Source organism: Stenella coeruleoalba, assembly GCF_951394435.1.
Source record: "Stenella coeruleoalba genome assembly, chromosome: 9".
Lineage (NCBI taxonomy): Eukaryota > Metazoa > Chordata > Mammalia > Artiodactyla > Delphinidae > Stenella > Stenella coeruleoalba.
The window spans coordinates 53,777,021-53,794,255 of record NC_137155.1 but is presented as its reverse complement, the minus strand read 5'-3'; the positions used below and the strand labels follow the sequence as shown (position 1 = coordinate 53,794,255).

The following is a 17,235-nucleotide window of genomic DNA, read 5'->3' as shown; positions in this document are numbered from 1 at the left end:
TTATTATTCAGTTGTAAGAGTTCACTGTAAGCTGTATAGAAGTCTTCTGTCAGATATATGTTTTGCAAATATTTCCTCCAAGTTTGTGTATGACTTGCCTTTCATTTTTGTAACAGTGTCTTGTGAAGAGCACAATTTTAAATTTTGATGAAATCCAAATTATTTTCTTTTATACTTGATGTTTTTTGTGTCCTATTACAAAAAATCTTTGCCAAACTCAGTAAGATTTTCTCCTGTATTTTATTCTTGAGTTTTAGAGACTTAGGTTTTACATTTTGGTCTAATATACATTTAGAGTTAATTTGTATACATTGTGCAATGAATGAGTCAAAGTTTATTTTTTATGTACAGATACCCAATTGTTATCCATTTGTTGAAGACTATCTTTTCCCTCATAGAACTGTCCTGGCACCTTGGTCAAAAATCAACTGACCATATTTTAGTGGGTGTTATTTCTACTGTCTCTATTCTGTTCCATTGATCCATGTCTAACTTTACATCAATATCACACTGTCTTGATTTACGGTAATTTTATTAAGTCTTAAAATCAATTAAAATCCTCCACTTGTATTCTTTTTCAAAATTGTTTTAGCTATCCCAGATCCCATGTATTTTCAAATAAACTACAGAATCTGATTGTCAATTACTGTCAAAAAAAAAAAAAAGTAAGCCTAGAAGGAGTTTTGTTGAAATTGTATCAAAACTATGACCAATTTAGAAGAACTCACATCCATACAACACTGATTCTTCCAGTCCATGAACATGGAGCATCTCTCCATTTATTTACACCTTCTTTAGTTCCTCTCAACAATACTTTTGTAGTTTTCAGTATAAAGATCTTGCAAATCTTTTGTCAATTTAGCTCTAAAAGCTCCATATTTTTTTTTTTTTTTTTTTTTTTTTTTTTTGCGGTACGCGGGCCTCTCACCGTTGTGGCCTCTCCTGTTGTGGAGCACAGGCTCCGGACGCGCAGGCCCAGCGGCCATGGCTCACAGGCCCAGGCGCTCCGCGGCATGTGGGATCTTCCCGGACCGGGGCACGAACCCGTGTCCCCTGCATCGGCAGGCAGACTCTCAACCACTGCGCCACCAGGGAAGCCCCTAAAAGCTCCATATTTTTTATACTTCTGTAAATGACTGTTTAATTTCAATTTCCTAGTATAAAGAAACCCAATTAATTATTATACTGACTTTGTATCCTGCAACCTTGCTAAATTTGTTGGTTTTAGTAGCATTAATGTATATAACATTCATAAAGATTTTCTACATAATTAATCATGTCACCTGCAAATAAAGATGGCTTTACTTCTTCATTTTCAAACTGTACGCTTTTTGTTTTGTTGCCTTATTTGACTAACTACAACCAGGATTAGCAAACTACAGCCTGTATGCCAAATCCATCCCACTGCTTGTTTTCATGCAGCATGCAAGCCAAGAATGGTTTTCACATTTTAAAATGTTTAAAAGAAAATCAAAGAATACTATTTCATGACACATGAAAATTATATGAAATTCAAATTTCAATATCCATAAATAAAGTTTTATTGGAACAGAGGCACTCACTCATTTATGTACTGTCTATAGCTGCTTTCAGGCTAAAGCAGCAGAAACCATATGTCCCACAAAGCCTGAACTATTTACCATCTGGCCGCTTATGGAAAATTTTGCTGACCCCTGGGCTAGAACCTCCAGTACAATGTTAAACAGAAGAAGTGAGAACAGACATCCTTCCCTGTTAACACTTAACCCCTCATATTTCACAGGAAGAACGGGTTTAAACCATGGATTAGAAATAGCTATTTGGTTTACACTCAAAGCAGGAACTTTTACTCAAGGCTTATTTAATATCATTTAATATTTATTTTCCATATATGCATGAATTACTTCCAGATTAATATAGGACAAAACCATCCTCACTGTTAATCTTGACTTCAATAAAACTAAGACAGTAGCATGCTATGTAAAACATATTATCAAGCCAATTTTTAGAAAGTACACAACAGATGATAAGAAGTACAGCTGACTCTTGAACAACATGGAGGTTAGAGGTGCCGAAGCTTGGCACAGTTGAAAACCCGCATAGAATTTATGGTTGGCCCTCCATATCCCTGGTTCCTCTGTACGTGCGCAACCATGGATGGAGTGGTACTATAGTATATACTTCTGAAAATGAAACTGCGCTTAAGTGGACCCAGGCAGTTCAAACCCATGTTGTTCAAAGATCAACTGTAGAGCAACAGTTTATGACAACCTTTTAAAAACAAGTGGGAAGAAATTTTTTTCTACTAAAAAATCTACCACTATTTTTTATTCAGAGTAATATACTGAGGAAAGCCACTTCAAACCATCACTTTCTATACTGAAATATATATAAATAAATGACTTATCTGTTTCAATAAAAAAATAACATACCCACAATAAAAGGCAGCCATAAGCATATAAGTCAGAACTTGGAGAAGCAGGTTTTCCCATTTTCAATTCAGGTGATAGCAAACTCAAGTCACCAATCATCATGTTCACTGAGGCTCGCTGACTCTACAAAAACAGTAGGTTAAATATTTTAAAGGCAACACAGTTGAGGCAGCATTCTGTGAAGTAATCTGCATTTAATCAACACAAAAAATATTCATTTGAAATATTTTATTCTCTCTTGCTTTCAAATATTTTTACCTAATTTCCACTATTATAAATTGCTCTTAAAATCAGTCTCATGAAATTAACAGTGAGACTATGGTTACATTTCACATTGTAGACTCCAGCAGATTAAAAACTAAGAACTAGTGATTCTTTAAGAATTTGGTACTCTTTTGTAAAAAAAACACACTTCATAAGGGCTAGAGGCAGTGCTATTTTCTAATTCTGAAAATTCTAAATAACTTTTAAAAACCACAAGTCTACAAAGTACTTCCTTACTGACCATTTTCTAAGTACACCATTTCCAATGTGCCAAAGGATGATGAATGACAAGAACATGAACCCTGGATTCAGACAAACCTTGACTGCAATTCCCACTCTGCCATTTATTTGCTATGTGACCTTGGGCTTTAACCACTTTGCGCCTAAATTAATTAATTTGTAAAAAGGAAATTAATTAATTTGTAACTACTTTACAGAGTTATTGTAAAGGTAAAGGTAATCAGTACAATAATTACCCAGTACATATCACTACCATCATTATCCTTGCTTCTCAGAGTGTGGTCCAAAGACCAGCAGCTAGAGTATCACCCAGGAGCTTGTTAGAAATACAAAATCTCCATCCCAGAAATGCTGAATAAAAATCTGCATTTTATGTACACCTGAAACATATAGTATCATATACTAGTTTTAACTCAATTTCTAAAAATTGCATTTTAACAAGATCCCCAGGAGATTCACATGCAGTATGATGTATGAAAAGCAATGTTCTTGACTACAGTCTGCTTTTCAAATTACCCTTCCTGATTAGTACTTCAATCTGAGAGTGGGTGAAAAATGCAGCAAAAGGTGAGTTTAATCAATATTTCAAAGTAAATAATTTTAAATAGAGATTAAAAACAATGTTTTGTTGGATAATAACAGCTGACAAATCAGTATAAAACGGGAAGAATTCTTTGGAGTCATATCTATAGTTGTGCAAATGGCATGTTCAAAAGGTAAACTAACCAGGATCCCTATGAATTGAGAACTTTTTAAAACTCACAGTTCAGTTATTTTTCTTAAGATGTTATCCTAATTTTCATTAAAATAAACATTTCAGCAAATCTACTATGTATAAATCCTCTATAATCCAGCATTTCATTATAGTTTTACATTTTTATTTTCTCTTCTTTTTGGGGTACCACATGAACACCACTGAAACTGTATACAGACAGGTGGCATTATCCTATAACTTGCAGACGACCAACAAATAAAGCATTATGGGGACTTCCCTGGCAGTCCAGTGGTTAAGACTTTGCCTTCCAATGCAGGGGGTACAGGTTCGATCCCTGGTCAGGGAGTTAAGATCCCACAGCCTCGCGGCCAAAAAAACCAAAACGTAAAACAGAAGCAATAACTGTAACAAATTCAATCAAGACTTTAAAAAAATGGTCCACATCAAAAAAAACTCTTTAAAAAAAAATTAAAAAGCATTATGACTTTTACTAGTCAAAAGGGAACTCCTCAGACAATAAAATATTGGCAGGGATGTTGAAAAACTGGAATCCTCATACATCGCTGATGAGAATGAAAAACAGTGCAGCCATTTTGGAAAACAGTTTTGTTCATTAAACGGTGAAACACAGAAGAGTTACCATATAACCCAACAATTCCACTCCCAAGAAAACATATCTCCACACAAAAACTTGTATACTGATTTTCATAGCAGCATTATTCATAATAATCAAAAAGTGGAAACCCAAATGCCCACAAACTGACGAAGGTAAAAACAAAATATGGCATATCCATACAACGAAATATTATTTGGGCATTTTTAAAAGGGAATGAAGTTTAGACACATGCTACAACATGGATGAACTTTTAAAACATTACGCAGAGTGAAATAAGTCAATCACAAAAGGCCACACATGATTCCATTTATAGGAAATGTCCAGAAGAGGCAAATCCATAGGGACAGAAAATGGATTAGCGGTTTCCAAGAGGCTGAGTAGAGAAAGAAAGAGGGAGTAACTGCAAACCGGTATGGGGTTTCTTTTTGAGGGTGATAAAAAACGTTCTGGAATTAGACAGTGGTGACTGATGCAGAACTTTTTGACCATATTAAGATTAGTAGTGAATTATACACATTATGGTATGTGAATTATATCTCAATAAAGCTGTTATTTTAACAAAGAGAACTGCTCCCTCGTGATTGTATATATTTTTTTTTTTTTGTGGTACATGGGCCTCTCACTGTTGTGGCCTCTCCTGTTGCGGAGCACAGGCTCCGGACGTGCAGGCTCATGGACCTAGCTGCTCCGCGGCATGTGGGATCTTCCCGGACCAGGGCATGAACCCGTGTCCCCGGCATCGGCAGGCAGACTCTCAACCACTGCGCCACCAGGGAAGCCCCTCGTGATTGTATTTTGAAACTGCCCATTCTACCAAAAAGAAAAAAAAAAAAGATCACAATATGCTCTTTAATTGTCTGATATTGTTATTCCCACAAATTGCCTCTTCTGAGGTAACATGACACCAAAATTCACAGGCAATGTCATCAAACTCGAACTTGAATTAAGTGGAAAAGTCCAAGGTTCCCAAGTTTCTAAAAATGCCCATTAATCAAAAAATAGCAAAGTATGTATATCTAAATTTAATCTATCGAGGGGAAGGGCACCAGTAGACTGGGAGACAGGAGATGGCCACCTAGTTTTCCTTGTGTACTTCCAGCAACTAAATGTTTCTTGATGAATTAACTGATTAATGCTAATGCTGTCAATGCCATTGACTGTAATTTCAGGCTGCTCCTAAGACTTACGGTTAAAAAATATAATGCACAATTTTAGAAACTCTTGTTCCAGCACCCACTTGATAACACATAATTGCTTGCACTATATGACACACCTTAACTGAAGGCAAAGGTCTTATAATAAATTACCATATGATATAAAAGTGCTGAACTACTGCCTAATAATACTAAATGAAGTCTAGAACTTATTTACAAAACCACTATATTTTACCACAGATTTGGTGAAGTCAAAATCTCCAACAATTCCCTGTTGACGGTTTAAAGCAAATACATTGTTCTGATGAAGTGATCCATGAATTATGTCAGCCTTGTGCAATGTATGCAGGCCCTGGGCAACACCTTTCATGACCTTTAAAGCTTCCTACAGACAAGTACATACAAAAGAAGTCAGGAAGTAGACAAATCATTTTAACAGCTGAACATTTTCTCTAATTAAAAGACTTTTCCAGAAGTGACTAAGCTTCCTCCAAATGAACCTTTAAAAAGAATACAGCAATAGAGAAAGAATTAAAGGACAGAAGTCCTGATTATGTAACTGGTAATACCGTGTGTGTGTGTGTGTGTGTGTGTGTGTGTGTGTGTGTGTGTGTGTGTGTGTATGACTTAGAGACTACAGTCTCTAAGAAGACTTGGATTACAAATAATGAGCAGAAGGCATCTAAAAAAGAAAAAGAGACTGAAAAAGTGTTACTGGGTAGCAAGAAACTGGGCACCCTTTATTGTTATTACTAATATAAATTTACAATAGAAATTAAAGCTATTGCTTAAAACTTAAAATACCAAGTGCTATACTACACAATTTACATACAGTACAACTTAATAGTTATAAGGATGGGCTTTGGTGCCAAAAAGACCCAATTCCAAGTCCCAACTCAGCCACTGGATGAGGGACCCTGTGCAAGTCACATTAATCTCTGTGAGCCTCATTTTTCTAATCTGTATATAATAGGATAACTCATATCACAGGGCTGATATGACAATTAAACAAAATGAGTCAAAACTGTACACTGTATAAAGCATGTAGTATATCCTCAATAAACTTTAGATGTTATTTTTCTCATTTAATACATCCATGGAAATAAGGTTTTTTTACTTACTTCTAAAGTTAAAGGCATGCTGGATTGAATAGCACTCAGGTTTGCCCTAGGATAGTATGGGACCATCAGATAAGCCATAGGATCAGACTGAGAAGCAAAACAGAGAACGAGAATCTAAGTTAAAAAGTCTTCAATATATTTTTAGTATACAATGACTGTACAAAATAACTTTTCTGGAAAGAATTACTTCTGTGCTGTGCAAAAGCTTTTAAGTTTAATTAGGCCCCGTTTGTTTAGTTTTGCTTTTATTTCTTTTGCCTTGGGAGACAGATAGCAGAAAATATTGCTACAATTTATGTCAGACTGTTTCTTCTACGTTCTCTTCCAGGAGTTCTATGGTTTTATGTCTTACATTTACGTCTTCAAACTATTTTGAGTTTATTTTTATATATGATGTAAGGGAATGCTCTAATTTCTTTGTTTTACATGCCTAGCACCACCTTTTGAGAAGACTGTCTAATTAAACTTAAAAGCTTTTGCACAGCAAAGGAAACTATCAACAAAATGAAGACAACCTACGAAATGAGAGAAAATATTCACAAATGATGCGATTAACAAGGGGTTAATATCCAGAATATACAAAAAGCTCATACAACTCAATATCAAAAAACACCAATCAAAATATGGGCAGAAGACTTGAATAGACATTTTTCCAAAGAAGACATACAGATGGCTAACAGGTACATGAAAAGATGCTCAATATCACTAGTTATTAGAGAAATGCAAATCAAAACCACAATGAGGTATCACCTCACACCTGTCATAACGGCTATCATCAAAAAATCTACAAATAACAAATTCTGGAGAAGATGTGGAGAAAAGGGAGCCATTATACATTGTCAGTAGGAATGTAAATTGGTGTCGCCACTATGGAAAACAGTATGGAGGTTCCTCAAAAAACTAAAAATAGAACTACCATATGATCCAGCAGTTCCACTCCTGGGTATATATCCGGAAAAAACAAAAAAAACTTATTCTAAAAGATACATGCACCACAATGTTCATAACAGCACTATTTACAATAGCCACGACATGGAAGCAACCCAAATGCCCATCAATAGATGACTGGATTAAGAAGATGTGGTAGATATACAATGTGATATTAGCCATTTAAAAGAATGAAATACTGCCATTTGCAACAACATGGATAGAGAATATCATGCTTAGTGAAATAAGTCAGAGAAAGACAAATACTATATGATATCACATACGTAGAATCTAAAAAATAATACAAATGAACGTATATACAAAACAGAAACAAACTCACAGACATAGAAAACAAACTTGTGGTTACCAAAGGGGGGAGGGAAAGTGGGAGGGACAAATTAGGGGTATGGGATTAACAAATACAAACTATTATATATAAAATAGATAAGCAACAAGGATTTACTGTTTAGCACAGGGAATTATACCCATTATCATGTAATGGAATATAATCTGCAAATATACTGAATCACTATGCTGTACACTTGAAACTAACACAATATTGTAAATCAACTATATACTTCAATTTTTAAAAAGTTAAAAGGAATTAATTACTTCTCTAAAGCTTGGAGCTAAAACGCACTTTAAATAAAATGTTTTCTGCAAGAGATTAGCATAAAAACTTTACCTTACACAAAAATAGGAATATCAATGGTAGCAACCCAGACTCTTCTTTAGCTTCTCTCCAAGCTCTGTGATACGCGGCTGCTCTCTGAATTACCCTGGCTTCTGTGTCGACATCCACAGAATAGCCCTTGTACCAAAAAAAAAAAAAAAGAGGGATTGGCAATTCCAAGATTAAAAATCTCACTCTAATTATATATCATTCCAACTTAAAGTAGATTTTTATATAAGTTAAAATATAACTAAATTTATTTTTTTAATACTTTTTCTATCTGCTTTAAATGATATGATATAGAAAGAAAAGAACATTTCTACCAGTAGCTTAATATACACTCTACAATATGCATTCACTAAAGCCAAAGTAATTATCCTACTATCATGATTAACAGTTTTCCAGGTCAATGAAGAGAAGAAATCAAAGAACAGAAGACTGTGTTGGCAAAATAGTTGAGATTTCAAAGAGAAATGTAAGAAAAACAAGAATTTTAAAAGGCTCTTGGCTAGAATGTAATAAGTTCACCCGAAAAAAGGAAAGCAAGTATATTCTATTAAAGACATACATTATTTAGGGAAATGAGAGAAACTTTAAATTCAAAATTAGTTCCGGCAACCACACTGGAAGCATAATCATTGTACCAGTCAATTCACATAATTTAGAAAATAAACAGTGGGTCTTTACTTTCCTGAAAAGTACCACCAACACTCCCCTTTGTACTTCTGAATCTCCCACAAGACCAAAGAACTTACCTTTAAAAGAATTATCTGCCCGTTAACCTCAGAACATACCAAAGGACGCTTCCCGCTAAGTTCCTTCATGGGCTCAGCATCAAGAAGATCCCTTTCCAAGCTCATTGTAAGAAGACCACCAGAGTTCTAGGCACAAGTTTTTGTTACAGTTGAAGAATCCAAATAATCCCAGCACTTTTAAATAACCAACAAAATTAGTTACATACTATTAGATGGACTGGACATCAACCCTACTGGAGACACCAATAAATAAAAATATTTAAAGTTTCATATTTTTTCTATTTCCTGACTCTTGAACTCCCACCCAAAATGTAACGACCATACGTTTAATCATTGCAACAGCTCTCTAACAGATTCTTAAGATGACTGGGAGGAACCAGACGTGCTTCCAAGGGACCCTGATGTTTACTTGGAAAACTTCATGTGTTTCCTAAAAAATATTAAAATGATGACAAATAAAAAGGAGACTGTACAATGGGAATGAGATGTCTAAAAATTATGACTACTGTGAACTCTAACACCCCTGCCTCTGAAGTGGAATCCTCAGAAGTGAAAATGGCTTTTAAATAATTTAACTCTACTAGGTATTTCTGCTACTTTTTAAAAGGAATAATTTTTTTGCACTAAAACATGACTATCAACATTTTAAATCAAGCTGAGTTTTACTATGGTAGAGTTTTAGTAAGAGGGGTTGTGAAATTTTTTTTTTTTTTAAAGTGTTGTCAGCATATTTAAGTAAGCCACAATACATAATCCACAGGGGTTTCCTAAGGATACATCACAGGAAAACATCTTAAAATAATTAAAGGCATCCATAAGCCACAATTCGAACCTTTTATAATCTTCCACAATAAAACAGATTAGCATATTTTTAAAATTAATTTTCAAGTCCTATATAGCACCACATATTCACTCACCCATCCTATAAGAGAGAGTCTCTAAGCAAGAGTTAAATAATTGCAAGGAAAACACTACATTATTTTAAAGTTCAGTCTGAAAAGATTATACAGTAATTGCTTTAACAATTTATGGGACTTATTAATCTTACATATTTATGAGTTCACAAGTCTATGTGAACATCCCTTTATGTACTGTATTTAAGCTATTATCATGGACTTAATGACAATCTTAAAGAATACACATCTTGGGCTTCCCTGGTGGCGCAGTGGTTAAGAATCTGCCTGCCAATGCCGGGGACACGGGTTCGAGCCCTGGTCCGGGAAGATCCCACATGCCGTGGAGCAACTCAGCCCGTGAGCCGCAACTACTGAGATTGTGCTCTAGAGCTTGCGAGCCACAACTACTGAAGCCTGCGTGCCTAGAGCCTGTGCTCCGCAACAAGAGAAGCCACCACAATGAGAAGCCCATGCACCGCAACAAAGAGTAGCCCCCACTTGCCGCAACTAGACAAAGTCCCACGTGTAGCAATGAACACCCAATGCAGCCAAAAATAAATAAATAAAATTAAAAATAAAAAGAAAAGAATAAACATCTCATCTAGTCCCTCATCCCTAGCAGACAACATAAAACACAGAGCTAACAGATTCTGCTCTGAGAGCCAAAGTTTACCAATCCTGCTCCACAGAGTCCTTCTAATACACTGATCTACCAGACTTTGAATCCTGCCTGCTTTAACTTAAAAGATAAATTCTGTTTAAATTCCTCATGACTATCAGTGTCCTGCTTTTTTTTGTGTGTGGTACGCAGGCCTCTCACTGCTGTGGCCTCTCCCGCCGCGGAGCATAGGCTCCGGACACGCAGGCCCAGAGGCCATGGCTCACGGGCCCAGCCGCTCCGCGGCACGTGAGATCTTCCCGGACCGGGGCACGAACCCGCGTCCCCTGCATCGGCAGGTGGACTCTCAACCACTGTGCCACCAGGGAAGCCCAGTGTCCGTCCTGCTTTTATTCTAACCTGGAACAGAAGCTAAACTGCTTCATCACTTCAAAAAATAAACACCTGTAATTCAAATAAGTGCCATGCAATGTATTGAGTGGGTATGAGGAAAAGAGAAAACAAAGGAAAACATGCAAATTGATATAAAAATTGACATAAAAAACATGCAAATTGATATAAATATAGTATGCAAGTATTAAAGACAGTCTTGAGAAAAGTTCTAATAATACCTAAAAACCACTCCTCAGGAACATTTTCATAAAGTAAGGATATTATAAATTTAACACTAACATATAATGTTAACGTCATCACTTTTCAACACTCTCTGCAGAATAGTAATTCTCAGGGGAAACAAAGCTTACCATGTACTTAAGTAATCCTATTTCAGGATAAAGTAGAGGAAGCTCAGGGAACCATTTCTGTACCAAGCTATTCAGCTTCTCCTAAATTTAAAAAATATTTTTATTATAGATAAATATATATTCAATTGTGACATGTTGGTAACTCCCTTATTATATATCTAACAAGATATATAATCTAATAATATATATAACCTCATAAAATATATAATCACTGATTTGGCCTTCTGCTACAAGAAATATTAAACGAAAACCAAGAGTCATTTGGTTCTAAATTACCATCTTACTAACAGAAGAAAAACTTAATTACCAATTTTAAGCTTAATATACATATACAGGCACAAAAGCTTGCCTAAGGTCAAAAGTCCATACTCATTCACAAGCTAAAATGAAAAAGTGTCATGTAAAACCAATTTGAGTCATAAAATTGTGACTATTTCTCAAATAGTAGAACACAGTACAAACACAGAACAAAACAGAACACAGTAACATTTTAAAATAATGGCTATTTCATGTTAGGAAGAAAAAAATCATAAAAGCCTTGAAAGAAAAAATTAACATGTAGCTCTGCAAAAGCTACTTTGAAGCAAATGTGTAAATTGAGAATCCTTAGAAAAGTCACATCACATGTTTATTCAGTAAAACTTCTAGATACTTATCAAGTTCCTGGGAGATAGCTATTTTATCCAAGGTTCATAAGGTGAACAATGAAGCACACACTGTCAGATAAGTTTGCTAAATAATGCATAACACTTAAAATGCCTATTATTTTCATAGTATTTTTATTTTTCAGAGGCACTGTTTCTTATCTTCTTTCCCATAACATCCCTGAAACATAAAATACAATATTCTTTCCATTTTAAAGACAAAATATGCTGACTAACTCTTCCAAAGTCACAAAAATTCATGGTAGAATTTTCCCCCAACCCAGTAGTTTTATTTTGTTATATTCTTCAACTAAATTATGATGCCCTATTAATGTTTTCATTGCAGTTTTAAGCTAAAATGATGTTCATACAGATTTTAATAAAGGAAAAAAACTTTAGGCTTTATCTTCAACAGAAAACAAGCAATATGCAAAAGTGTCTGTTATGATCTCGATTCTTGTAAAAACAAGCAGAAAGCAAACTAAAAGGAAGTAAACTCAAAAGTTAAATGTGATTATACTACTGTTACCACTGAGTGAGAACATTACAGATGATGTTTCTTCTTCCTTATACTTTTCTGTAGTTTTCACATTTGGCACAATGGTTATGAATTATTTTGTCATCAAAAATTAATTTCTAAATTCACAAACATTACTATACCAACTTAACTATGCCAATATAATCTCTGATCTTTTGATTATAGTACACTTCATAAAAATGGATATTTGAATTCAATTTTTACAGTAGAAACTAATTCAAAATTTCAAAGCATCAAATACTTACATATTCCTCCCGCTCATGATAAATTTCCTGAAAGACACTATTCTGCAACTGAGTTATTTCCTGTTTTATTTCCTCAATCTCAGATCCATCATGGTCATCGGACTTTAATCAGAAAGAAAAAAGTGACCTTATAGACTTATGAAAGTAGACTCAAAACAAGTCTTCCTAGTAAGAATTAATGCAACTTCTACAGCAAATCACTCTGTCTGATTTCTATTCATCCTTCTATACCTAGCACATAACAATCTCTCATAACACTTGTCGAATTAATATTTATTAGTTTATTCTAATCCTGACTTTTCCAAAACCTACAAAAAGGAATTATAAAAATAAAGTCATAAAATTAATTACATAGATTTTTCTTATCTCTTAATTTGCTGTACATTTTCTCTAAGATGACCAACTGCCACCATAAAGTAAATGTCAAGAATAGGAACCAGAATACAATTAAACTCCCTGGAACCTTTTTCTATGTAAGATTTGATTTTTAAAAAATTAGTAAACATGTGGCATGTCTACTACAAGAAAGACAATGTAGGACTCACAAAGACTCCATAAAACTCTAAGATAATTAACAAGCCTCCTTAAAAGGTACATGTTTTCAAAGTTAGATGTTTCTATAAAAGTTAAAAAATTAAACTAAAAAAGACCCCATTCCCCACAGCCCAAAATAGGATAAAACTAGAAAAATTTTAAACTATTAAATTAGCTCTACTCCATGCTTAAATGCTCCAATGAGGAAGAAAGCTAACTCAAGTTGGATTAAGATATAATGTAAATCCCTTTGACAAGTAAATTCTTTGTTCAAGGAAACAAAGAATGCCAGTTTATTCACAGTTTCAAGCCTAAAGAAGGAGGTTTAGTCCAGTTTAAAGTGTCCTAATTCTTCCAGTTCTATTATAATATGAAAACAACTTAAACTATTTGCAAGAAATAGTATGTCCAGCCATTAAAAAGAGAGCTAACAAAAGACATCCTGATCTTTACAACAAAATTCTGCCTTTGGGGGAGTACCCCATTGCCTTGCAGCATGTAGCAGGCTTGTTTTTAATAGACATTATAACAGTCCATTATCAACAGTTTTTTAAATTTTTCGAAAATGCTTATCTTACTAACAACCAAGGCAAAGATGTAAAATGTATTTTTAAAGCACTTCATGACATGGGAAAATGTTTACACTATTAACGTAGTTATTTTATTTAAACACAAACACAGAAGGGAAAAATAAAACAAAATGTGAATAATTTTAAAGAGTGTATTTATGCATTACTCTTACGCATAAATAAAATGAGGTACACACAGAGTTCACTAAGAACCAACTGTTTCCTTACTTCTTCCAAATTATTCTTTTCAACCAATTTCCATCTCAGTCGAGCCTTTAAGCTTTTCAGTGTCTTTTTAATGGACAGCAAGTGATCCACATTGGGGCTCTTATTTAAACATTCAATAATCTGTTTCTTAAACTAAGTGAGAGAAAGAGTTGTTATATTTTCAACACACAGACAACAATATTAATCGAACAGTCGCTTCCTGACCACTCATTAATTTTCTATTAAGATTCAACTAGTATTTACTGAGTTCAGATTGAAATAAGAAATTCTTCAATTTTCAACAAGACAATTCTACCCACTGATTTCTTAATTATCCACATATCTATTTAGAAGAGTATCATTCTAGCAATCAAAGAAACAACGGGAAAAAATATTTCAAGCTGAGACACGCAGTGAGACACACTTTGCTACAGAAAATGCAAATTGAATTTCTAGTGAGGATGTAAATTGAAATTACCCTTCCCAAAAGTAGTTTGACAATATGTATCAAGTTTTAAGAATGTTCATTCCTTTTGACTTAGTAATTAACAATTTTTAGGAATCTATTTGAGGAAATACACACAAAATTATGTACAAAGATTATGTACAGGGCTTCCCTGGTGGCGCAGTGGTTGAGAGTCCGCCTGCTGATGCAGGGGACATGGGTTCGTGCCCTGGTCCGGGAAGATCCCACATGCTGTGGAGCGGCTGGGCCCGTGAGCCATGGCCGCTGAGCCTGTGCGTCCAGAGCCTGTGCTCCGCAACGGGAGAGGCCACAACAGTGAGAGGCCCGCGTACCAAAAAATAAAAAATTAAAAAAAAAAATAAGATTATGTACAGTGTTATTTATGGTAAAAAAAAAAAAATGGAAGTAACCTTAACATCTGATAGATGAAAGGTTAAATAACACTGTACATCTATGCAAGAGATGATGTTTTAATCACTCAAAATGACCGTATACAAGAATTATTAATCATATGGGCAAATGTTTATAATACACAATTAAATGAAGAAAACATTTTCAAAACAGTTTACAAAATGATGCAGTGTACATAATATTCATACATACATATAAGTCACCATTCACAAAGGAAATACTCTGAAACTAGCAGTAAGTATCTCTTAAGCAAAGGGGACTATAATCAATGTTTTTATTTCTTATCTTTCTGTATATAGCAAGTTTTCTACTGTAAACTTGTATAGGCAAAAAGAAAATGAGGGCTTCCCTGGTGGCGCAGTGGTTGAGAGTCTGCCTGCCAATGCAGGGGACATGGGTTCGTGCCCTGGTCCGGGAAGGTCCCGCACGCCGCGGAGCGGCTGGGCCCGTGAGCCATGGCCGCTGAGCCTGCACGTCCGGAGCCTGTGCTCCGCAACGGGAGAGGCCACAGCAGTGAGAGGCCCGTGTACCGCAAAAAAAAAAGAAAATGATAAAAGTTATGTTTTAAAGGACATAAGAAAATCAAAGATTTAAGACAATAAAAAAATCTCAATATATTTATATCAGTGAAATGTCATTTCCACTACAGGATGAATTATCAGAATTACAGAATATAATTATTAATTATATACCAGCTAACAATGGCTATAGTGTTTTTCTACAATAGTAAATAATTTATCTACACACTGGGTATTAAACTACTTGAGAAAAGTTTAAGTATTAAAAATTTCAAAGCATCAGTATATAAGACCAATAATATAAAGCATAATCCAACCTCAACACTGTCCTTGTACTTGGATTGTACTGTGGCAATAAGCCTTTCCTCTGAACGGATCTTTTGTACTACTTGACTATATGCATTTAAAGTGATCTCCTTGTCTGCATCACCTTGCTCCTAAATGAAATCATACACACAGATTTATATACAAAGGAATACAAAATAGTTAAAACCTTCGATAACAATGGATACACTTTAAAATGATATCCTTAACGAATTTCTATATCTATTTCAAAGTATTTCTTAAACATAGATATTTTTCTAGGGAGAAGAGAGATTGATATCAAAGATGTTCATACAGGAAATTTTATTCCCATAACGCTATTATACTTAAAGCTGTCTGAAGTAGAGTGTTAAAGGAAATCAGGGATACTGTTATGCTAAATGTAAGAACTAAACAATATATAGAACTTCAACACTTTATTTTTAGATATCTGTTAACAACCCCTTCTAAAATCAAGCCTGACTAAACCATCTAAATAAGGACAATTTGACAATAGGGAAATATAGTAATGCGTATTTTTTAATGCCAATCTTTATAAAATCACAAAAGGTAAAGAGAAACAAGCAAAATAAAGAACATAACCAATGAGACTTTGGTAGGCAGCCTGAGAAACTGGTTAAGAGTTCCAGTGAGCAATATTAACATTACAAAATACACTAATTTTTAACTTTACACAGCAAAAGAGAGTATACACAGTAGGGAAAGGGAGCTACTAATCAAACTTGTGTATCCACTTCCAAGAGCTGTTTCAGATTTTATTTCAAGTTTTCACAAACTCTAAAGAGTCTTATCTTACACTTACAGTCACTGGGTATGACGGACTCAAGAATCAAGTGCTAACGAAAGCTGACACACTCAGATTAAGAGTTGTTTTCCTGGGGCTTCCCTGGTGGCGCAGTGGTTGAGAATCTGCCTGCTAATGCAGGGGACACAGGTTCGAGCTCTGGTCTGGGAGGATCCCACATGCCGCGGAGCAACTAGGCCCGTGAGCCACAACTACTGAGCCTGTGCATCTGGAGCCTGTGCTCCGCAACAAGAGAGGCCGCGATAGTGAAAGGCCCTTGCACCGTGATGAAAAGTGGCCCCCGCCTGCCACACTGGAGAAAGCCCTCGCACAGAAACGAAGACCCAACACAGCAAAAATAAATAAATAAATCTGTTAAAAAAAAAAAGAGTTGTTTTCCTGGAATTAAACATTAGATTTTTTTTTCATGTGAAATATCCTACTAAAATCAAAATACCAACCACCCTGTGGAAGAATAAGACTTCACACTGTATTTGGATTAGAACTTGACGGTGTTACTATCTCAAATAGGCCTTTACGAGGAAAGCTAAGACTAGTCTTAACACTCTACCTAGTAAGGAAACCACTTTGCTTCAAAGGAAGCAGTAATAAGACTATCAATACTCACAATCAGAGATATCTCCAGCTCTTTGCAGACACTTGACCCAGCCTTTTCTAGGATTTCATCAATATTACCAATTGTGTCTTCAGAAGTCAGTGATTCTTCCACAGATAGATCAAAGGCCTCGTGTGCAAAAATAAAAAACATGAAGTATCTCATTTAATTATTTCAATTAGTATTGTGTCCTTATACCTGGAGCAGAGCATTAACCTATGTACTGGGCAACGAGGGGGAAATAA

General features: G+C 35.0%; 1 protein-coding gene across 1 annotated transcript in view; it reads right to left on the bottom strand.

Moving 5' to 3' along the window:
* The window catches only part of LOC307191913 (serine/threonine-protein kinase 31-like), a gene marked incomplete at its 5' end in the record, with an annotated part of 74,182 nt that overhangs the window by 31,616 nt on the left and 25,331 nt on the right, over positions 1 to 17,235 (bottom strand). The window contains 10 exons of the mRNA XM_079932239.1: positions 2,412 to 2,534; positions 5,636 to 5,785; positions 6,522 to 6,608; positions 8,134 to 8,259; positions 8,877 to 9,002; positions 11,135 to 11,215; positions 12,562 to 12,663; positions 13,893 to 14,024; positions 15,584 to 15,703; positions 17,003 to 17,119. Of these exons, the coding sequence (XP_079788365.1) occupies positions 2,412 to 2,534; positions 5,636 to 5,785; positions 6,522 to 6,608; positions 8,134 to 8,259; positions 8,877 to 9,002; positions 11,135 to 11,215; positions 12,562 to 12,663; positions 13,893 to 14,024; positions 15,584 to 15,703; positions 17,003 to 17,119 (1,164 nt within the window). The remainder of the gene's footprint in view (positions 1 to 2,411; positions 2,535 to 5,635; positions 5,786 to 6,521; positions 6,609 to 8,133; positions 8,260 to 8,876; positions 9,003 to 11,134; positions 11,216 to 12,561; positions 12,664 to 13,892; positions 14,025 to 15,583; positions 15,704 to 17,002; positions 17,120 to 17,235) is intronic.